Source organism: Spironucleus salmonicida, chromosome 4, assembly GCF_000497125.1.
Source record: "Spironucleus salmonicida strain ATCC 50377 chromosome 4, whole genome shotgun sequence".
Classification (NCBI taxonomy): Eukaryota; Fornicata; order Diplomonadida; family Hexamitidae; genus Spironucleus; species Spironucleus salmonicida.
The window spans coordinates 437370-460623 of NC_090599.1; the positions used below are offsets into that span (position 1 = coordinate 437370).

The window sequence follows — 23254 nt, forward strand, 5'->3', positions numbered from 1 at the left end:
TAAGTTATAAAAATATAGGTGAAAATATAATTTACATGCTAAATTGATTGGTGATCAATAAATGCAATTATACTGTCGCCTTGGCAATTCCATATTAATGAATCACTTAAGAGAGACAGAGGAGGAACCACGAGTGGCACCTACACCAGCCTTACCGTGCTTAACAATCTTATAAGAAAGAGAGAATTCAGCAAGATATTAGCCGAGCATGTTGTGCTTGACTTCAACGGGGGTGAAGATTTTACCGTTATGGACGGCGATGGTAAGACCAACCATATCAGGAAGGATAATCATATCACGGAGGTGAGTCTTGAGCACCTTAGACTTACCAGTCTTCTGCTTGACGATTCTAGCTTTACGAACTTTTTCAAGGAAGTAAAGTTACTGAGGGGAAAGTCCACGTCTAAGCTTACGGGCTACACGAGCACGAGTGTAGTAGCCAACTTTGTCGATTGGGAGATCCATTATCTACTCAACGGTCAAACCTTTATGGGTTGGGACTTATAATCTCTTCTGTTTAGGGGCACCAGACATCAGCGAGGAGTGGAAATAATATTTAGTTTCAAATGATTTATTGATTATTACATTATATTATAAATATAACTGGAAAATGACTGAAAATTTATAATCTACATAACCAGCTAATCAACCTTAATTATAATTTTATAATAGACAAAGAAGACCTGTTGTACACCCTCCAATATCCTACGCATTTCTGGTAATTATTGAGATATTTATGCTCATGTCCTCGATCCCTTTCATAATTGAAAATACTGCAGATCTATCTAAAATTTGTACAGGAGTAATATCTCTTGTTTCAGCTCTAATCGCCATTTTATCCCATTTTCCTATTCCAAAATTTTATACCTTCCTATAGTCTTACTTTGCATTCTTTTAACATAAAAGTTTTGGGTCTTTTTACTGGGTATTACTCTCTGGATCAATGCTACCAAACTAAAATAGCTTCGTATTTGAATCTACTTTGACTGGGTTTTCTCGATTATTACCGATTATGACATGCTGGCTTGCATTTTTGCTTGTTATGGTTTCAATGTGCATGTGAGGAGTGAATTCTATTAAAATTATTATGACCTAGATCAGATTTTACTAAACTGGTTGGCATATTCAACGGATATATTATATATAAGGAAAATGTTTTAATATATAAGGCATATAATACATGTAACAAAATAACAAATAATTAAGCTCATAATATAAGCGAGCTAATATTAAAACTACTCGAAACATATTTACTATTTCATGTAATAAACATCTAAACATTAGAGTTATAATATATTGATATGACTACATAATTACAATTATACTTTCTAAAGTTAAGCGAATTATCCATAAAATTGCTCAATGCACAATAATAAAAATATATATATAACATAGCATCACTTGTTTTTGATAAAATCTAGAGAGTATTACCACAACCACTCAATTTTACTTTCTTCCACTCCCATTGCTTAAATTTGTTCTTTGAACTGATCCAATAACCATTAGATATTATGTTAATCTACTGCGTTCAGAATTTCACAACACGCCCAAACTGCCCAGCAATCTACAATCTCTGGGTTTAAAACTGTAGCAATCGAGCTAGACAGCCTAGCATCTGTCATATTCTTTAAAGTCATTTATAGCAGTGCATAAAGTGACCAGGCCGGGCCAAATCCAGGATTTTATTCTAAAAACTGCTTTATTGCGGAAGCCATAACGAATAGTGTCTTAGTTTTGTCTTTTTCAACACTGTCTTCTGGTGCAGATATGAAGTTCGTCAAAATTGCAGAAGATGGGTTCTCTGACGATTTACCTACCTTTTTGGAAGATGGGAACTTCTTATCAGGAGAAATATATTTTCTGTCACCTCCACCGTTTATAATATCTTGTTTCTTTTACCTAAATAAGTCAACTGAAATAGGTTTGGTGAAAGTTTTCTTAACTTCTTCTATAGGCGAATTATTTTCTCCCAAAAAATCCATGTTGCCGTCAATAAACATTATCTCATCATTAAGGTTAATTTCTTCTTACACATCAGCTCTCATCTTAGCTTTTAAAAACGCTGTATCTGTCTATAGATTGTTGTATTCTTATTATGGTGTTTTTACTTTAGGTTATAAATAGTCGATAATCCCAATTGAAAGCATCATTGTATCGAGAAGATTTTGCGAAAAAGCGAAATCGAAAAATGATGCCTCGCCAATTGATGTACTTCCACGGTAGAAATCGTCGAATTCCTTTACTTTTTGAGCTTAAAGATAAGCATTATACGCATTTTTAAAAATCTCTTAATCCACTAGAGCAATTTATTCTTTTGAAATAAATTAATCGCCCTTTAAATAATAAAGAGATTTTGCCTTTAAATAACTGAATTAAGGGCAAGTTTTGATACGGTTTGACAGAGCTTGACCAAACTCGCCATCTTTTATCAATTCAATATATTAAAGAACTTCATTGAATTTCTTTTCATTAAAAAGTTTTCGCAAAGAAATGAAATGTGATCTAATGAAAAGATGCTAAATTGCTACATTGTCAATATTCGCTTGCTCAAACATTAATTTTTTGGCTAATTCTGAGGTAATTTAAGCCATATGTGTTTCAGACCGAATAGATAAGAATTCTGCTAGAGAAAGTAAACATGAAATTTTTTGAGCAATTCTTGTTTATGAACCACCTTGAATTTTAACTTTTGGTAAAGTAGAGTCTACAATATGAGTTATAAATGCATCTTCATTATCAAATTAGTCTAATAGAGGCAATATATGTTTAAAATTAGGCGTGTCGTTAAGTAGATAATCTTAAACCGCTAAAAGTTAGTTTTGTGTCTAATATTTAGTCATGCTTAAAGTTGTTCTGATAGACTTCATTTTTTAATAAACTTACTAAGTAATAGTATTCATAGCCGAACAGCTAAAGCTCTAATTACTACTACCTAAAATTGATCCATTCTTTTTAAGGCTACCTAGCTACTATAGTGGCTAAGGAACAGTAGGAACTGATTGTTATTCGGCTTGATTCATAATATCTAGTTCTTATACTTTTTCTATGAGATTTCTGAACTTTTAATCATATTTAATTACTAACTTTTTAATAGAATTAAATATACAGTTTGATATTGTTTTTGCGGTTAATATGTTCTTATGATACAGCATAAATATAAATCCACCAATTACCCACTCTGGAACTGGTTAAAGGCTGATATTCACCTCTTTTGTCTCAGCATCTTCTAATAGAGATTCATTTTTAGTAATTTTCTTACCTGTTTCATCCTTATTGACAACCATTTACGTTTTTAACACAGTGTTATATTAATGCTGATTTTCCTCGATTTCAGGAAGCCCTAATATTTCTAAAATTAAAGCAACATCCGAGCTCCTGAAATTATTATCAAGAAGTTTATTTAATATATCTTGCTTCATTTCTGATTGTTTGTACTTTTCTACAGAACCTAAATTCCATCCAGTCAATAAATTTAATTAAAAGTGTTCGGACTAATCTAATAACTACTAAAACAATAGAACAATAGTTTAGTTTTCTGGTTACCTATAAACCTACTTTTCTTTAGTAGTTTGCAAAATGGTTAAATTAATAAGTTATGTATCATTTCCGATTAATGTATTTTAATTTCTATTAACACTATTATACCCCTCTCTCCCAGAAGATGGTGCACCTTAACTTTACATAGAAATATTTAATTTTGGAATAGACTCTGATGATTTACTTATGTACTATTAATCAGAATTATGTTAAACCGATAAAACTTTCTACTACACCTGCTCTAATTATTCGCGAACATTATCATCAATCAACAACTAATCTAACGCCTCATGCTTATTTTCAATAATATTGTAAAAACTTTTATTCACAATATTACAAATAGAGATAATTACAACATCTGCAGATATCAACTACGGCTAATACTAAACAATCTATTCTACAAATGCAGTAGGGCTATACACATACTTTTTCATCCTCTCAACGTCCTCTAACGACTAGACCGCATGCGGCTAGCTCAATTTCAACCCAGAAATCAAGTAACTAGTTAGCAACTAAGATGCATATTCAAACGATAAAGTGTCTTTTAGCATCGACATCTGAACCCCAACCTGATGCATTACATTTCCAGGAATTATCCTTGTAATTATCGCCTATACCTTTTTGAACGCCAATTCTGCATATCTCTTATTATCCGCAGCCGCTAAGTATAGCGTGCTCTAAATGTTCTTATGGAGCTGAACTTGCTCAGTCGTCAATTCGCTCTCTTTTACAGTCAAATTTTTCTCGTCATGCTTCAGTTTCTTCTCTAATTCGAGCTGGTTGTGTATTTTCAGCAGTGCTGACGATAGCTCGTCGCTCACTTTTATCGATTTGAACATCTTCATGGAAGGCTTGTTTTTATCTTCGTTTTTGCCAGAAGTTGGTCTAGAATCTGAGTGTTATTTTGACAGTTTTTCCAATTCAATTTGCTCCATTTCTTCTCTTTTTAATTTTTCCTCTTCTTTCCGGTCTTGAAGCTCCTGAAAAACATCAACTGAGACCTGGCTGGACACTAAAGAGACCAAATAGCTGATCATATCTTTTTTTGTTGGAAATCCTTGCTATAAATAGTTATACAGAACGGGCAAAATCTGCCTCAAAAGCATGTCGATCATGCCGTCGCCCTGCACGATTTGGCCAAAATTCGTGAAGTCCTGTTGTGACTCCTAATTAACAGCTTTTGGTACTGCTATGGATTTCTGCTGCGCGGCTCCCTGAAGACCTCTAAGAGCGTACTATTTGTTCATTTGCAGCTTTTTAAGGGCCTTAATTTATGTTAAATTACTCGCGACTCCGATGTCATTTCCGGCTTCTTGAGTGATAGAATTTATGAAGAATTTATCTTGAAGGTCTTGAACAAACGAAATTGTCGTATTTTTAATGCTAGAAAAATCAAGCTCTGGTGTCAAGCTTTAAATTTTAACATTGAAATTGCGAGACAAATAAGTCTTAATTTCGTCGATATTACCGCCTTAAATAGATCTAATTTGTTTCAAAATAATTGGAAACTTAAAATCCAGACTAATAAGCGTCATAACAGGTTTTTAGTACTCGTTTCCAGCGATCTCGTTGATTTCTAGGATCTTATATATCTGCTTAATCGTGTTTTAAGCGATTTAAACGTTTCTCATAGATTTTTGATAATTTTCGAGTAAATTTGCGATAAAAGGAGTGGTTTAACCTATACTATTAATATTATTAATATTAAATTATAATTTTTAAAGTAGAAAATTTATGCCACAAATTTCGTTAAGCCAAATCCTATTAACTTAGCCTTCTGGATACGTGGAAAACATGCTTTGCTTGGGGTCTTTTTTACCACGAATTTAAGGGATTTCTGAAGTGCTCACTTCAGTGTTAAAAAGCTCAGAATCATATGGTAAAAATGGAACATTTGACGCTGTAAATGACGCTTTTTGATCCAGACCCGTAAATTTAAAAGTTGAATTCAAAGTAAAATTTTTAGGATCTTTTAAATCTGGCTCTGAACTCGAATAAAATTATTTTCGCGAAATATTTTTACAATCTGGCCAGATAAATGGAGCTGCAAATGAGGACTGGAAAGTTGATTTGTCAGTCAATTTTTTAAATGTGATAGTCAGTTTAGAGGCTAAATCAGGCAATAACACAATTTCATTTTCGAATAAATCGGAGGCTGTTTCGCGGTCTTCTTTGCTAAAAAATAAGAAATAATTATTGTTTAACGCAGTTTTTCTTTACAAAATTGATACTTCCAAAGGGTCTTAGTAGGCTCTAAAAGCGCAATTTACCACTCCAGGTTTTGGGGATTTGCTCAAAAGTGGTTCAATTTTTAGAACATTTGCAAACATCTAAATGGAACTGGATGCTACTTCAAAAAGTTCTTTATATGACGGAAAGATAGTTCTTTGGTAATTCGAAGTGGTAAATTTTTCTTCTACAATTTCGAAAAATTAAGAGAATTTGATTGTATCACTTATTTTACAATTTGCTACGTAAGTGAAACCTGGATTGTAAAATTCTTATGGGAAATTTTACAAATTGTACTAGATATTGCCTATTGTGGAGCCTGATAAATCTAATATTTCTGTAAAAATCACTGAAATTTCAAAAGCTAAGTCTTAATTTAGGAAGGACAAATTTACTTTTTAACAGTTAGCTGATATAATAAAATCATGTATATTAATATAACAAGTTTCTAAATAATTAAAAGTTAAATCCTATGATTTATCTTTGCTATTAAGTTCTTAAAGTGATAAAATCGAATAGAGTTCAATATTAATAATTGAGTTTAAAAGGAATGAAATATTAGTAGAAGTATAACCTGTTTGGCCTGTTTTCTCCTACAAAAATGACTGTAAATGCTCGGTTGTGATAAGTAATGTTTACTAGTCGAAACACACTGGTGAAGGAACTGATGGTATATTTTAAGATATTTATAGTTATTCTTTATCAAGATATGCGATATTGAAGAACAAGGATTTATAAGTTTCTGATTTTTAAATCTCAGATAGTAGGTTTACCGTAATCTCCATTATTGCAAAATTTGTATATTGTCGTTTATATATGGTTATATTTAATTAAATATAAAAACTAAATTTTTATATATTATTCTATATGTACATAATATTTGTGTCACTCGAATTTAGTAGATAACGTGACTAGTGAAACGATTGGAGCATAAAATAAAGGATCAGATGTAATAATTACTTTATATTATAATAATTTGTTCATGACGATAATATTTGTTGTATTTATATGTTTAAGTAATACAAAAATTTATATATTATCTGAACACTAAAATTATTGATTATCATATATATTCAGATATATTGTATAAGTAAAAGCAACTATGTTTGCAAGTATGGAAGTCGAAGACGCAAAACTATGATAATTATAAAATTCTTAAGTTCAACTAAATCATCAAAATTATCTAATCATTAGATTTTATTATTTTTCTGAATACTAACCATACGCTTGTGGGTGCCCGCCCGCGCTGCTCAGGGGACAGCTCAGGCACCTCCGCACCCCGCATCCTGCTCACCCCTTATCCTTCTCCTTCTACTGCCCGGTTCGCTCCGCTGCCGCACCGCACCAGAATCGATACTTCGGTTTTTGGAGAGGGAAATATAAAACTTATACCCATATATGCGCAACCCGCCTCTCACTATCTGGGGCGGGATAGTATCTGCCGCCAGATAAGGCGGCCCGCTCCCATTAATTGGGTATATGCACATAATTCTGTTTTTACTGCACAAACTTTTTTGATATATTCCGGATATGCGAAAGTACACAACTGTCCCGACCTTCGCAGTCCAGAAATGAACGCCGCGAAGCACAAGTGGACCAAGCAGGAGGAGGCCCTGCTCAGCGAGGGCGTGCGGCTCTACGGCTGCAACTGGCAGATGATCCGGGACGAGCACTTCCCCGCGCTCTCCGCGCTCTCCCTCAAGAATAAGTACTACAACTACGTGAGGACCTTCGTCACGCACAGCCGCCCAGACACCAAGGCAACGACCAGGACCGCATGCAGACCCACCAAGCTCACTAGCGAGGTGGACATCGTCAACCAGATCCGGCTCGCCCTCGGCCTCGAGTGAATAGTATGCTAAGCTAATTTTATTATAAGTTAATTATTAAATAGTAAAAATCATGAAAACTTTATAAAATTAGGCACTGGGAATATTAATTTTTAGTGTATATACACGTTACAAAAGGTTATAATATTTCAGAAAATTTGTTGTGTATAATTACTATATAAATTATAAAGTTAATGCAATTTATTATATTTTTGTTTAATGTGAAATAAAGGAGGAATTGAAGAATATCTTTCAATATAATATGAATAATAATAAAATAAACTTATATAGATCTTAACTAGTATTACGAATATAATATTTTCTATACACTCCGCAAGAATACAATATATTCCATATATAACGACCTACAACTGAATTAAAACACGTTAATTTTTGCTGGCTTTAACTTTCAAACATTATTTTATTTAGAAATTCAATAATTAAAACATTTATATAAACAAAATTTACTTTTTAATCAAATTCAACGTTATCCCAACATATTTAACCTTAACTATGTTAAAATTTACATATCTTTGGCTGAAAAATAAAGTAGTATCCAAATATTAAATACAACACCACTAAAAATAAAAGCTCAGTAACAAGGAAACCTGGATATGGATGTTATTGCTGCCATAATAGTAATATAAATTATTTCAATTGGCCCTAAACAAACCTATACAACTACCATATATCCTTATATATTTTTAATTTTACTAATACACTATCACATACAATAAATAATAAATCCTATTTATCGATTCACTACTAATAACCATGCACTGAGCTACCAATGTTAGCCAAAATTTCAGCATGTCATAATCATACATAGTGACTAAAGGCATAGTTTCCTCATTTTAATTAGCTAACGTCTACCATATTATAATAAAATCACCTCGATTAGGCGATAAATCAGTGCCAAATTTTTATTAAATATACTGAAAACGTAAAGGATAATTTGCTGTCATGCCATCATCCCGTGAACGGTAAAGTTTGAAGATAGTTTGTATACCTAATTAGTATAATAGAACTGTTTCAGGGATTAGAGGGACTATATGAATAATGATGCTGGCACTAAAGTAGCCACTAACATGAACGGAGAGTCAATGTTCACATTGTGCGCAAGGGGTAAATACAAGTATTGTGGGGTAGATTGTTAGTATTTTGAATAACAACTTCAGTTATTAATGCGAGATCACGGTTGGTGTCATATGCAAATATAGGGATATAACGGATCTATATGTATCTGGTTAAATTTATGGACTGGGATTGTATTTAACTGCTATATAATAGATCATTCGAGGTAAAGTATATCAAATATAAGATCTTATTTCGTCAAGAATAGGGGCTGTATCTTTAAATAGAGACCTGTGCAGAATAACTTTATATGGAAGACTGTAGACTTATAGGTTTTCCTGAGCTAAACTAATGATGTAGCTAGAAAAAATGCGTTAGCAGTTGTGGTGGGGGATTATGCTGGGGTTCGGGTTTGGAGAAAATAGATAATGGATATTATTGGTCCGAAAAAATAAAAATGAGATCATGATGAAAATTTGAAAATATAAATGGGCGAATTGGGTGTGGGGTACGAATGGTTGATGAATTTATTCCGTTGCAAGAGTTATAGACAAGATTTAATACATAGTGTGGTATAAGGAGCATTGGTGAAAGAGCTTAAACAAAATCATGAATGAGATAATAAAGAGTTATTACAAGATATGATAAAACCAAGCATAATTGACTATTTTAAACAATGATCACTTTCAGACTTTTTCTTCTTAAATATTTCCAGATATAAACCTTAATTATGGACAATTAGCGACTTGCAAATCTTTTTCAGGACTAATTACAAATAAAATTTCAATAATCTTCATAAAATCACCAGCCTATACTAAAAATTCGACTTTTTCAACACAATTTTCAGTCCATTTTTTACCAGTTAGTATAATTTCAATCTGTTTGTCACTTTGATTTTCAAAATAGATGTGTTGTCCATATATGAGACTATCAATGAACATATTATGACCAATTTGTGTAATTTTCGCCGAAAATGCAAAAGAAATAAGACATTTAAGTGTAATTGTAAATGTTGTCTATTCATTAAGGTTTAATAGTTTTATAAAATGTTGAGAATTATTATTTTTCAAGCATTTTGGAACAAAAGAATCTTTAATTAATAAATCCATTGATACACAAACTCCTTCACCTTTTAAAGTTATAATAATATCATTGATTTTCCTTTTCATTGATTTGTCTGTAAAGATAGCAAGACAGATAACTTCCTCTGTTTTCCCTGATTTTATTGGTAAATATTAAAATATTAACATTTTCGACGTTTTAACCAGCTTTGAATCAATAAAAGATAACAATTCTAATTCTGCGTCAAATGACTAAATAAAGTTCTCTTTAACAAAGAATTCAGTTAAAGGCTAATCAATCTCAATAGATACTTATTTTTTCTTAGCTTATCCGACTGGTTGTTGTCCAAAATCTAGAACATATCTTGAACACACAGATTATACTGGCTCTATTTTTGGGGTTTCTATTGGGGGTGGAGGTTCTGGGACTGTATTTTTCTTAGATTTGGCAGATGGTGCTCTTTTAATTTCCTTTTACAAAACTTTTTCTTACACCTCTGCTACAACTGGCAATTAATTAGAAATGATAGTATCCTCTGAAATATGAACCATTGGCTAAGAAATAATAAATCTGTATGTTATAACTGAACATACAGCTTTTTAATCTATTAATATTGGGGCATTAAATTCAATATAATCTGATTTACTTTAAGTAAGATATCTATTTATATATTGTAAATCTGAATTTATATTCTCAGATAAATATTTAAGTAAGTACGCGACATTAAGAGGATTCAGATCAATTTATAATTTAATACGCTACTCTTTTTCTAATATTCCGGTAGTTGGTAAAAATTAGATAAAATTATTAATCTTTTTAATTTCATTAATGAATGATGGAGCAATAGTATATTGAATATGATCGTTTGACAGACTAGATAATTCTATATCTGTATAAAATATATCATTAAGTGCGATTTCATAGATATTATCGTCTAATAATTTTGTTTATACTATGTTTTTCTGACTTGACCCAATGACCTAAAAGGTTACTTCTTATCCATACTCAGCTTCAATTAACACTTGCATTACAAATTTCTTCTCAATGTCTAATTTATATGATATATAAAACTCTTTAGTCTCTCCAGGCATTAATAATTATATGCCACCATTTGGCTCTGAAAAACTGCTAAATCCAATATTTGTACTAGTATTCTATTTATTTGAAATCATTATATGCTATGGTAAGGCAGAATGATTTTATACTTATAAAGGGAACTTATGATACACACCAATATTGCTAGAATAACTTAAATTTATTTAATGTCCACTTTAAATTTCATGTGGTAATAAGCATGAAATATTTTTATTAGTGAATTCAACTTTAACATGTAAATATAAACATTCCGGCTAATTAAATGCTATTACTTTAACCTTAAATTAAAAACAAATATAACTTCCAGAAAAATCTTCTTAGCTTATTTTTAACTAAATTTCTGCTAGTTATTCTTATTAATATTAGATGTTTTAAAGAGAATTACTAAGTTATGTATCTATAATTACAATCTATTACTCTAGTTCTTCCTATGTTACTAATTGTTTAACTGGCTTGACTGGTTTTTTACTATTTTCTTATTCTTATCTTAGTTTTATCATATCATCAATTTACTATTATAATTCTAGCTTTTCAATTTCATTCCGCTGAATAGCTGCTTTTTCTGTTTCTATAATATCTGAGATTTTAGTTATTTAAGTGTACCTATCTGTAATTTAAGAATCTAGGTTTAATGATTGTCTAGTTGTTGCAAACTAATCGTCTGATATTTGAATATCAGACCAAAATTCATTTTTAAGATTTTTGATACTGTTAAGTTATTTTTTGGATGCTATTTTCAATGAAAGCTTAGGAACAAATTGCATATTTTTAACATTAAGAATCATATCATTTTAATCTACTGTTATAAATTACTTTAAGTTTTCTGGAATAACAATACTAACCTTTCTAGATTATGAAGCTGGGTCTTAATTTGTTATATTAACAACGGATTATGTCATTGCTTAGTCAAATAATCCTATCTAAAAGGTTTAGTTATACTACTCACCCCAAAAGCATGTTTTGAAATCTATTTCCTCTTCTTCTAATTATACTGGTGATGAACAAGTTTTGCATATAGTTTATAATTTATAGGTTCTTAATACTTTATTGTTTACGTCTAAAAGATTTAGCTGTTAATCAAGCAATAATTTTTTAAATTCTGGAGATTTTGGCGAATGTATTTGACTTAAAAAGATCAATGAACGTGGCGGTATAATGAATTGAAATTCGAGGTCGTTCAATTACTAAAAATGTAATAATAGCTCTACAACTGAAAAATTATTTTTAAATTCATTGTCAATTAATGATATACGTTCTTAAATTTATATCATTAGTTATTCGTTAAATATATTTTCATCCATATAATTAAATGTACCCTATGGGGGTGTTATAGGTCGTTTTTTCTTTGGATCAATTGTATTTAACTATATTGTCTTTTTGTCATATAATTCTTTTTGAACAGCTTCTTTTATTTCAAATGTTTTCTTTTCTGTAAAATCTTATTTACAGGATAATTTATATTCTTATTCATTAAATTTATTTCCATCTAAAAATAAAATTTTGGGTTTGCATAATTATAAGAATGAACCTTTAGCAAAATTAAACATTTCCTTATAAAGCAATACTTATTCATTTGGTGGTTCTGGTATTTAGCCATACTTTTCTATTTATCTTTTTGATATAAATTCCTAAATATTATTATCTGTTATATCTTAAAAGTTTTCTTCGACTATAATAGTATTTTTGTCAGTTTTTAATTTCTTTTTATCAGCTAATGCTTATTATTCTAGATTATATTATGTAAATTATAACTTAATTTAATCAGCATATGTTTAAATATTGTTTTAATAGTAACTGATCTACTCATATATGGTATTAATAACTTCGTCTGGTAAAAGTTCAATTAATTCAATAATGCCAGCATTTTTCAATTAATAAGAACAAGATATGGGTTAAAATCCAGTATTTATAAAGTAATAACCTATTTAAGTATTTCCATCTACCAAGCATGTTGATTACACTTCATACTACTAAGATTCAACTAAATCCTCATTCAGTTTATAATTTAAACTAGCATCATTGATATAACTATTATATACTTTAAAAGATTCATTATAATTATTAAATATTTAAATTTTAAATGACTCTTTATAACAATAAATTGGAATTAATAAACTACCACTTTAATGCCTGATAACTAATTCAGTGAAAACATCTTTAATATCAAAAATATTAGGGTCATTATAAGTAAATTTAATTTTAATCCTAGTTCCTTATCCAGGTGCTAACATACCTGACGGTGAGTATTCTAGCTTAAACATATTTCTATATTATTCTTCAATTTCATTAATTTTAAATGTTTATATTGTCGCAGAATTATTAGTAATTGTAAATACAAATGCTTATTCTACTTACTACTTAAAATTATAAAAGTATATAGTATCTGGTTAAGATATGAAAGTAGAATCCTTCGCTAGTTTTTGCGGTAATAAGGATTTTTATAAAGTTGTTGTTAGCTTATTAATTGACGGACTTAAAGGCACTAGCTTTGTTTGTTTGATAACAGGTATTTATTTCTCTCTAACAGTTAATTTCTTTGAAAATGCTTATGCAACCGGTTGGACATCGTCTGATGAATCACCTTCATCCGGTATTTCTTCTATAACTTGCATTTTCTTAGCATCCTTGCTAGGCTTCTTTTGCTATTTACTAGAAGGCCTTTTTCCTTAACTTTATGGGCGACTAAAATTTAATTTTTCATTTTAGACTCCTAACAAATCTCTTAACTCATCGTCGGCTTAGTTTTCAATATTTACTACTTATTATTTCAATTAAATCAAGGAATCACAATTAACGCTCTTTGTTGTACTCCCCAACCCAAGTCCAAAATGAGGTGGAATCACATTCTTAGCCCTCTCTGAAACATGCTTTTTCAAGTGATCTGGAATATATGCATCTGCTACTGCACCTTCCAAAGTGTTTCCTGTAACCTTTGAAATTACTCTTTCATTTTTTGTTGATATTGCCATATCTTTAAGCTTGTTTTTGATAAAATCCTTCTCTTTTTGAACTTTATCCTAAAATTCAATCTCCCGGATTGCTAATTCTTTGGCAAAATCTTAAGCATCCTTCTTTCTCTATTTTAAAATTTAATCTCTTTTTATTTCAAATTTCTCAAGTTTTTATTGTTCTGTAATTACTCGTTAGTCTTTATATGGATTTTCCAGAAACTCTGTTTTACTTTTGATGCTTGATAATAGGTTTTACTTGTATGCCGCCATAGCTTTGATGCTTATTGTAGGTTCTAGCGGTTGCTTCTAAGGTAGAGGTTTATATGTGATTGAAGTCTTTTTATTAGGTGGATTAAGAGGTCTGAAAAATGATGTTTAGAAGTTTTCTTTGTGCTCTGTCCATTCTTTTAAAAATCGTTACATGAACTATTTATAATTAGTTGGTTTTTTCTAATAAATTATCGGAGTTGGTGGTGGCAAATCTTCGATAGCTAGCTGTGTTAGCTATGTGAATTTTTTATTTTTAAGCTATTTTTGGGACTCTAATTCATCAAATAAGTTATTTATCACACTGTGTAAAACTTCTAGTCTGTCATAATACTTTGCCTATTGTTACAAGGCAGATAGATAAGGTTTCTCTAATGTAGGATCTTCAGCAAACTCGAGATATGCATTTTAAAGCTATATAGAAGCAGATTCATAATTTAATTCATTTTCTTCATAGAGTTGTACCTCTCTTTGTATTCTATCGGAAATTATTTTTTCCGGAATTTTCATTTTAGGCAAAAATTAAATATGAATATTATATAAATATAATTTAAATATAGAATGTTCTGAATATGATATATTTTATATATAAAAATAATATCTATGAGTTCAGTTATTAAAATGGATATGAACGAATCTGAATTAAAATAGGCATAGTCATAGTTTGTTAAGTAGTTACTTACAACATCAATCAATTTTTAATTAAATGATGTGAATTAAGCTATTGAGAGGTTGAGCTTTGGTGAACCAGTATGCTTTGATTTACTTAAAGATGATAGAGCGCAAATATAAGTTACAGTTACAGAAATATCTGAATAAAATGAAACGGTGTTCTCAAAAATAGAAAGTACCAGTTTGAATAGCTAGTATAACGCTTAGTCTAGTATCAATGATATCAAGGAGTTGATAGAGTAAAACACATTACTGGATAAAGATTTACATTTAAATGAGTTATCATTAAATGATATTTATAGTGAAAATAAGACAACATAGATAGATTGCAATTAAGATCATTCATTTAAAAGTTAGAAATAATATGTAGCTGATGCTTACGTTGATATTGGAATAAAACCAACATCTACTTTATTAACTGGATCAGTCAGAAAATCTTAAGTTTTAGTGGAACATATAAATTAAAATAATGTGTAAATTAAATTATTTGATTCTCCAAAGTGTAGGAAAAGCTGTTAGCAAATATAAGGCTCTTGTTATAAAAGTAGACTTTCTCATTAATGATGGTATTATCAGCTCACTTTTTATTCTTACCTTTTTTACCTTTTTTGGATTTTTTCTTAGGAGGCACTGGGAAATGTGTGTCAAACAAATCTTTAATTATTTTCATTTCCTCTAATCTTTGAACCTTTTACTCATCTGTTTCTTTAGTTACTTTGATATCTAGTTCATTATCATTTACAGAATCATCAGAATCAAAACCAGCCAATTCTTACTTATTTAAGTCTAATGCTTCTCTATAGTCTACATTTTCATTAAAGTCTATTAATATTTCATATCTTTCACGATCAGTCATTTATGCATACGTTTTCAGCTAATCTGGTAGCTACTATTTAACTGAATCTGAATATCTATCAATATCAACTTATGCCAAAAGTCCTTTGCCTATTGTAGCTAAAATGGCTGCATTGACCCATTTGCTATATTCTTCTGATATATCCTCTCTAATTTTCTATAAATCATTAGTATTGTGCAAAAATTCTATAAATTCTAAAATATTTCTGCCCACTGTCTAAAAATCCTTAACACAATACTGCGTTTAACTATCCCCAAAACTTGGTATATACACAGTATATGCTTTTCCACCATATTTATTGACGATATAGCGAATATTTGAATACTATTCTTCGGGGTTAAAACCTGTAGTTGTCGATTATTCGTAATCAAAATTTGGAAATTTTTTACAGAAGGAGAATAAACTGCTTTCAACAAAATATTATTTGTTTTACAAGCAGTATTCATAAATTTATTTCTCAACTTCTAATGATACAAATTTTTTATCTATTTCAATAAGTGGAACCTCATCTGGTGGTGGACGCTATTATTAGTGTTATTCTTAACTTGTTATAAATGCTTTACTTCTTCGTTCTTAAAACATTCTTGTTAATACTTCTTACGGTAACTTTGGGACTATTCCTAAATTTCCAAAAATTTCCCATATCTTCATTTTTATAGGTTAATGATTAACAATTGATATTTAATCTATTTTCCATTTTTAAATAGATGTACTTGACCTCAAATCAAGAAGAAAATCTGCTCTAATTTCCTTAATAAATTAATTAAATAATACTTGTTAAGGAGTTCTATAATTTCCTTCTTCGTGGAAAAATTTTTAAAAATTAATACCAAAATTATCTGTTCTACAGTTCCCAGAAATTGTCCCATCGACTGCATACACTGGTAATACATAGAATACATATGTATTAAGCAAAATTTATCGTTATTATAAATGCTTATTATACCATATCTTAAGTTGTATTTTCTCCTTTTCATTAGCTTTCTCTATTTATTCCTAATATTCACCATCATACTCACAAAGTAAGTCATTGATAAACCCAGTCAATGCAAAACTAGCACTATTATCTTATGGTGAGGTCTTTGACAAAATAAGGAAACTTTTCTTATCTTTTTCACTGTACTAATATATTTTCACCAGTGGCACCTAATTACCAAAATAGCTCCTACAATAACTCAACATTTCAATTTTAACCCCCTTTTGCAGTATTTTGGTATTAATCTACTACAATTTGTTCAAAATCCATCCGTAGCTACAATTTAACTGAGAGCTAAAATAAACAATTTCCTAGTCAGCCTACACCTCAAATTTGAAAATATAGCAGTAATAATTTCCTGGAGCATTGTATGAGATTTCGACACCTTTTTTGAGCTTTCCACTCTTTTACATCAGCCCAGATTTCTTTAGAAAATTTTTAAAATTAACCTATTATTATTTGAATTCTGACATTTCTTGCACACGAAAACCGTTTGCTGCAAGCCCCACTGACGGCATCGCATCGAGGTAGAAGTAAGGTGTTTTACGCTAAAACGAGCCTGAATAACAGCAAATTTCGGACCCAATCCGGCTATATTTGTCCGTAAAAATCAATGGCTAGAACGGCTACTTTAGCGGCTTAAGGAGATTATTTACTTTGAAGGTGTAGGATCCCTGCTTGAGACCAGAAATGGCAAATGCGAAGCTCATTTGGTGGTTCGAAGTCGTGAGATCCGGCCGTAGCAGAATATCGAAATTCGTGCCATTCGCATAAATAGCGAATAAATTGGCCGTTTCGAAGCGCGATTCAACCTTGTAGGCGTTCGACAGCTTTAGTGAAAACGGTTTTGCGCCGATGTTCAATAAGGAGTGGAAAATCAAAATCTTTTTCGTTTTCTACAGTAATTCCAACGACTCCTGCTTCTTGTAGGGCTCCTAGTCGCTAAACGTGACCGCGGGGTGCGATTCTGCGAGCTCTGGGTTTGGGTAGTTCAACAGCATCTGCGGTGAGTCTATAGGAACTTTAAGTTACTGCGGAGGCAGAATCAGTGGCTGGAACGCTAGTTTGGGTGCAGGAACTCCCGGTGCCGCCTGGCTATGCTGGAACGTCTACCCCTTCAGGTAGTCGAGCTTCGGTAGCTGGTCCCGGCCGTCCTGAGTAGGCATGGGCTACGGCAGCTTCGCGTTCGCGATGATGCTGTCTGCGACGGAGTAGTGGTCACCCCGCGTTAGAAGCGTTTAGATCAAATCTTGCTTTTGCATTCTTGGAATTTCACGGAATATTAATTATTATACAAAATAAATCAGTCGTAGTTGAATGCGCTGCCGCCGATGAACTCCCTCAAAATGGAGTGCTTTGGCACGTAGTCGCTGTTGATGCCCTGGACCCACGATAAAAATTGAATTACCCTTCTCGCCTCCATGTAACTATCAGAATCCTGGTTTACCTCGTGAAGGAGCGGTATTACGTAGGTGCTCAAGACCATCAATTCATAGTCCAGGGCAGTATTGAAGTAGACATCCGCCCTACCCTGATTTGGGAATACCCATCTCTCTTCGCCCTTACGAACGTTTGTGAACAACTCAATGGTTCTTTCTGCGCTGCAGTTTCTGTATTTCTTGTCTCGGACAATTCGACGAATCATTCTATAGTCACGGGTAGATATGCGGCAAGTTTCGTCTACATTAATGCTAGTTAGCGGTTAAATGAAAATACCAAATTTTTGCTGAATTGGCACAGATTTAGTCAACAATGGATTAAGTGCGTGGATTCCTTCAATAATAACACATCCACGATAAGGTAAGGACATGATTAGTTTCTTTTACTCTCTTTCACCTGTTTTAAAATTATATATAGGAGATTCAATTTATTTTCCCAATAAAAGATTACTAAGGTCTTTATTGAATAATGGAATATCTAAAGATTCCACATGCTCAAAATCATATTGACCATCTGGGCCCAAAGGAGTATCCACTCTATTAACAAAGTAGTTATCCATAGATAAAACAATGGGATTTCTTCCCATAACAGTTAAGTTATATTAAAGCTTTTTAGCAAAAGTAGTTTTACCAGCACTGCTAGGGCCTGATATCATGACAAGTTTTATCTCATCTTGCACAGTAGCCTATCTACCGATTACAATAGAATTTTTGTTAAAGTTTTCTTTCACAGTTTTGTAAGCATCTTTAACAGTGATAGGCCCATCTACGCAAAATTAGTTACGCCCGTTTAAAATTAATTTACAAACTTCACCTATTCTTTAATTTTGTCTGCTTTCACAGATTTAAATGTAGCTTTTTAATCTTTCATCTCTATTTATAGCATTAAGCTATCCTAAAGAACTTACTTTCAAAACTTTAGACCAGTTCTAGTTTTCTTAATATAATTGGTGAATAGTTGCATTATGCTAAAATTCAGGAATTTCAAAATGATTAGTATGGCTTGGATAAACAATTACTATCATATCTTCAATCATAAGTAATCTATACTGCTTCAGTGACCCAGTAGTAGGTACTAAAGGAGTGTGCATTAATTAGTAATAATTACCACACTGACTAGTAAACACTCTGTTTTCATTTTTAGATCTTACTACATCTGCAGATTCAGGTTGTGCTTAATTAGTTAATATTTATATAATATTTTCACTAGATATAGGTTTTCTAGTTAATATAGGAAGATTTTGCTTGATTAAATTTTGCATTTCTTTCTTAATCATATCAAACTCGATATGATCTATTGAATTATGCTTAGGAGCTGGAGTTGTCATTTCACCTTATAAATCAGATGATTCTATAACAATAGTATCATTCTAACATACTTCTTTAAAATAAAATGCGTGTCCAATTGAATGAGAAATGGTAAGCTAACGTGCTGGGCATATATTATTCCATGCCATCTAAAGAAGGAAAACCAACGATTTACGATAAATAGACGATCCAGATACTGTGTCAGGATAAACTAGCTAGATATGAGAAGTTATCTAGATCTTATCAGATAATGATACAAGTTCATTATTCATTGTCGCCGCGGTTGGTGATAAATTTTTACTATTAGGTGGGAAAATATCTGGGTATTGCATAATTACATCATAGATACGTGTGCCTGAAGGGATTTCAATCGGATTCGTCTAAGAATCAGTACTTATAAGTGGCATTTGGTAGATTTAAATCGAAAAAACAACTATATTTATATATATATAATATTATTAAACTAATTTGACGTGTTTAATCTATAATCAATATATATTCAAATATTTATATAAAAATCAATTTAAATGATTATTTATTATAAGAAATATCACTTTTTGGCATGTTTCATAGCGGCCTTAATTTTCTGTCTACCACCTTAAACCTTGCCTGCCTTTATTGAGTTTGCCTTACTGCCTTTTGATATGCGCTCTTACACTGCTCTAGCAAGTTTTGTTTACCCTACTTTATCTCTCTTAAACACTCCAGATATTACCTATTAAACACCTCTCTACTGATGTTTGCTTAATTTACCATGTAAAGGTATAGTAGCAGAGGGGCGTTTCCCATTTCTTGTTATGTCGCCACCAGCACCTTTGGCTTTAAATTAAATTCCGGTATTGATATTACTTAAATGCTATTGCATTCTCCTAGCTTCAATCATTTTCAACTCATCCTTAACATTTTCTAAAATTCTATCTTAATTGTTTTTATGGCTTACTTGATCAATAAATTCATCATAATTTTCATGTTAATCTAACTCATCAACTTTTTAGAACAACAATTCATCAATTTCGTCTTAATTTGAATTACCAATTTTGATAATTTCATCATCATTATAATTTTTATTGGATAACTAGCTCCTTAGATGGCTTGGAAGAGTAATATTAAGCTGAATATACGTGTTAGCTTCATATCTACCAGGATAGCTCTACGGAGAAACCTTCTTCAATACATGCATTATCTTGGTTTATACAGTCCTAGCCGTACGTGTAGCTTCGAAATTTCCTAATTACTAGCTTAAAACGGCTAAATTGCTCGTTAAAATCTCATTAACAAAATCTCTACCTACGCACAGGCCAGCTGCTATGAAAATACGCTTGATTTAGCTCCTGAACTTCGGAACTAATATCATCTCATAAATATTAAACGAATATTGGTCTAAAAACTGCTGCAATTGCATAGAATCCAGATTGCAAAACAACATCTCGATGTAGTTCAAAATAGGCTATTTTTAACTATAATTTTGCGTAAACAAAAACTACGCAAATTGTACGAATTCGACAGGGAAAACAGGCAACTGGCCCATTTTAACGTATTCGTCGAGCTGCAGCTTCATTATCTCACCAATACGAAACCCATAATAAGTCATGAATTTAACATTCTGAATGGTCGCTTCCTACGTGACAAATTTGCTTATATCAGTTCCATTTTCGGCCAGCTTGAAAACTACGTCTACAGCCGCATTTCGGCCCTTGCTATTTTCGATGCAGAGCCCTTAAAGGACCTCATTTTTGTAGCTTTCGACCCGCGCGGTCAAGTTTTCAGCCACGAACCGAACGCGGTATTTCATGTCCAATTTACACTCGTCAAACAGCGCAACGGCACCCTCCAAATTGACCTTTGCGAAGCCGTTCAGAACCTTAAAACAGCAATTCTGGTCGTAGTTATTTTTGAGCATTTGAGCGATCAAAACGCTCATGATTTGGCCCGTTTAAGCGCCCAAACAGTCCCCAAAACGCTCTATGAAGCACGCCAGAAGGCTCACGACGATCTGCTGTGCTTCGGGAGCTAATTGCGGCAAAATAGCGACTTTTTATACCAAGAAGCTCACAGAAGTCTTAATTTCCGTGTTTGCGGGCAGCGTCGCGATGAATTTGCACGTGTTTTCGATCGTCGGCTGGCTGGTCCCGACGAGGATTTCCTGCAGGTTCGTCTGCGTGAGCGCCAGCGCGAATTTGCTGAAAACGGCGTTCGTTTGGTCGTCGTTTTGGTTGATTAGAGTGAGGAATTTGAGCTTCGAATTCGCCGCCAAAAGCTCCAAAATCTCCCGCGAATTCTCGATAAAGAGCATATAATTCTCCTCTATGAAGTCGTCAAGTTCGATATTTTTCAATATGCTAATCAAATTTTGGAGCGAAATAACGATATTTTTTTGCTATTTTTCATACTTTTTGCTCTCTTCGGACCAGTTCAGGAACGCCGTCGTGAACTCTTCGAAGCGGCAGGAGCTGCTGAAGGCGACGAATTGGATGTTCTCAATGCCGACGCCAAAAATTTGGAGGTTCTCGTAAAGGTCGAAATTCTCAGCCAATTTGCACAAAATTTGTGTGCTTTTTCCGACATTTTGTTATTATTATATCACCAAATTAATAAAAATTTACAAAAAATGATAGCCGTTTTTATGCTTTTTAACGCACGTTCCCATGTCCAAAATCAGCGTGTGGAAATGACTGAAAATCGTTATGAGCTTGCTCAGGTGGCAGAGGCTTTATATCAGTTTCTCGTTGGAGTGGAAATCGAATTTTACGAGGATTTTGAACGCGAAAACGAACTGCTAAATCGGCGTATTCGGGTTTTCCTGCAATTTGTGGATGAGAATCATCGCCGTTTCGTCGGTTTTTTCTGTCAAAACGCCCAATTTTGCGAGCAAAATCGGGTTCCTGAACGACTATTTGATCGTATCGAATGCCAAACTGTAGTCGAAAATGACCGATTAATCGATCAAATAGGAAAGGAGTTTTGATTAGTCTGAGTATTAATGAGATATACAAATTTGTTTGAACAAATTCGCTCCCGCTAAAGTGGAAGTTTGGAGCGTTAAGGCGATAAAGAAGTAGCTGGCGTTCAGGAGGCGCTGGTTCTGCTGCAGGAGCAGAAGGGTAGCGTTGGCTACTTCCTATGCGAGCGCATATGGCGGCAAAACGTCTTTTTCGAGGGCTATTTTGGTCTCTAAGTGCAGGATATCCTGGATGAGTTGGTCAGTGATTTTTGGCTCGTCTGTGAGCGTCTGGACGATTGGGGAGATGATCGGGCGCATTTGGGCTTCGATTGAGCGCGTTACGGCGATTTGCATCGGCTGTGAAGACATCACGTGCGGGATCGCTGAGTAGGCTAGTTAGAGCTCGCAGATCGAAAGGAACCCCGAAAGGATCGCTGTGATCTCAGACGATGGCGCCTGTGTCGCGTATTTCAAAATAAACGCTAATTAGCTCTTCTGTGTCTTCTCAGCTCTCGAAGTAACGTGCAAGACCAGAGGCTCTAGTGTCGTTTACTTATTGTGATACTTTTATGACGCTACCAGGAGATCTGAAACGTTCATTCAATTGAAATGGTTAGTGGAACGGAATAATAATTATTATATACATAATAATATCTTTTTGAGAATGAAAGTTAATCATTATTTATATTGTTAAAAACAAATTAAGATAAAATTGTACGGCAAGCGTGTATATATCTTCGTTTCGAGTATTGAAAACCAGATTGAGAAAAAATAACTAATAAACTTAGCAGTAATAGGTTTTACATGATAAATTCTGAAGGTTTTTTCGATTTCTAGATATAGAGTTAAGTTTCTTATCAACAGTTATATTTTGTTAAAAGAACTAATAATAGTCCAGAATAATTTTGAAATATATACCTACAATAAATTATATAATACTTTCTAGTATTATTTGAGATTAGATCGCAGTAAAAACCTAGTCATTGCTCAATTAAGTATATTTATGTTTTAATGAAAT

The 23254-nt window shown here is 32.4% G+C and overlaps 10 protein-coding genes across 10 annotated transcripts; 3 read left to right on the top strand and 7 right to left on the bottom strand. All coding sequences in view use genetic code 6, as the record gives it.

Annotated features, from left to right (window-relative positions):
* Positions 1 to 102: 102 nt before the first annotated feature.
* Positions 103 to 534, bottom strand: SS50377_23687 (Ribosomal protein S15; the record flags this gene model as incomplete). The annotated part of the gene is made up of 1 exon (XM_067907551.1): positions 103 to 534. The coding sequence occupies one exon, from the start codon at positions 532 to 534 to the stop codon at positions 103 to 105; it is 432 nt and encodes a 143-aa protein (XP_067764525.1).
* A 111-nt stretch (positions 535 to 645) lies between these two features.
* Positions 646 to 1059, bottom strand: SS50377_23688 (uncharacterized protein; the record flags this gene model as incomplete). The annotated part of the gene is made up of 1 exon (XM_067907552.1): positions 646 to 1059. The coding sequence occupies one exon, from the start codon at positions 1057 to 1059 to the stop codon at positions 646 to 648; it is 414 nt and encodes a 137-aa protein (XP_067764526.1).
* Positions 1060 to 1397: 338 nt separating this feature from the next.
* On the bottom strand, positions 1398 to 6551 carry SS50377_23689 (uncharacterized protein; the record flags this gene model as incomplete). The annotated part of the gene is made up of 1 exon (XM_067907553.1): positions 1398 to 6551. One exon carries the CDS (start codon positions 6549 to 6551, stop codon positions 1398 to 1400), a length of 5154 nt encoding a protein of 1717 aa, XP_067764527.1.
* Positions 6552 to 7337: 786 nt separating this feature from the next.
* On the top strand, positions 7338 to 7616 carry SS50377_23690 (Myb-like DNA-binding domain-containing protein; the record flags this gene model as incomplete). The annotated part of the gene is made up of 1 exon (XM_067907554.1): positions 7338 to 7616. The coding sequence occupies one exon, from the start codon at positions 7338 to 7340 to the stop codon at positions 7614 to 7616; it is 279 nt and encodes a 92-aa protein (XP_067764528.1).
* A 1031-nt stretch (positions 7617 to 8647) lies between these two features.
* On the top strand, positions 8648 to 9130 carry SS50377_23691 (uncharacterized protein; the record flags this gene model as incomplete). Its single annotated transcript, XM_067907555.1, has 1 exon — positions 8648 to 9130. One exon carries the CDS (start codon positions 8648 to 8650, stop codon positions 9128 to 9130), a length of 483 nt encoding a protein of 160 aa, XP_067764529.1.
* A 225-nt stretch (positions 9131 to 9355) lies between these two features.
* On the bottom strand, positions 9356 to 14554 carry SS50377_23692 (uncharacterized protein; the record flags this gene model as incomplete). The annotated part of the gene is made up of 1 exon (XM_067907556.1): positions 9356 to 14554. One exon carries the CDS (start codon positions 14552 to 14554, stop codon positions 9356 to 9358), a length of 5199 nt encoding a protein of 1732 aa, XP_067764530.1.
* A 111-nt stretch (positions 14555 to 14665) lies between these two features.
* On the top strand, positions 14666 to 15280 carry SS50377_23693 (uncharacterized protein; the record flags this gene model as incomplete). The annotated part of the gene is made up of 1 exon (XM_067907557.1): positions 14666 to 15280. One exon carries the CDS (start codon positions 14666 to 14668, stop codon positions 15278 to 15280), a length of 615 nt encoding a protein of 204 aa, XP_067764531.1.
* A 13-nt stretch (positions 15281 to 15293) lies between these two features.
* SS50377_23694 (Peptidase M14 like family protein) lies at positions 15294 to 17810 on the bottom strand (the record flags this gene model as incomplete). Its single annotated transcript, XM_067907558.1, has 1 exon — positions 15294 to 17810. One exon carries the CDS (start codon positions 17808 to 17810, stop codon positions 15294 to 15296), a length of 2517 nt encoding a protein of 838 aa, XP_067764532.1.
* A 41-nt stretch (positions 17811 to 17851) lies between these two features.
* Positions 17852 to 19702, bottom strand: SS50377_23695 (Uridine kinase; the record flags this gene model as incomplete). Its single annotated transcript, XM_067907559.1, has 1 exon — positions 17852 to 19702. The coding sequence occupies one exon, from the start codon at positions 19700 to 19702 to the stop codon at positions 17852 to 17854; it is 1851 nt and encodes a 616-aa protein (XP_067764533.1).
* Positions 19703 to 19845: 143 nt separating this feature from the next.
* Positions 19846 to 22836, bottom strand: SS50377_23696 (uncharacterized protein; the record flags this gene model as incomplete). Its single annotated transcript, XM_067907560.1, has 1 exon — positions 19846 to 22836. One exon carries the CDS (start codon positions 22834 to 22836, stop codon positions 19846 to 19848), a length of 2991 nt encoding a protein of 996 aa, XP_067764534.1.
* Between the last annotated feature and the right edge of the window lie 418 nt (positions 22837 to 23254).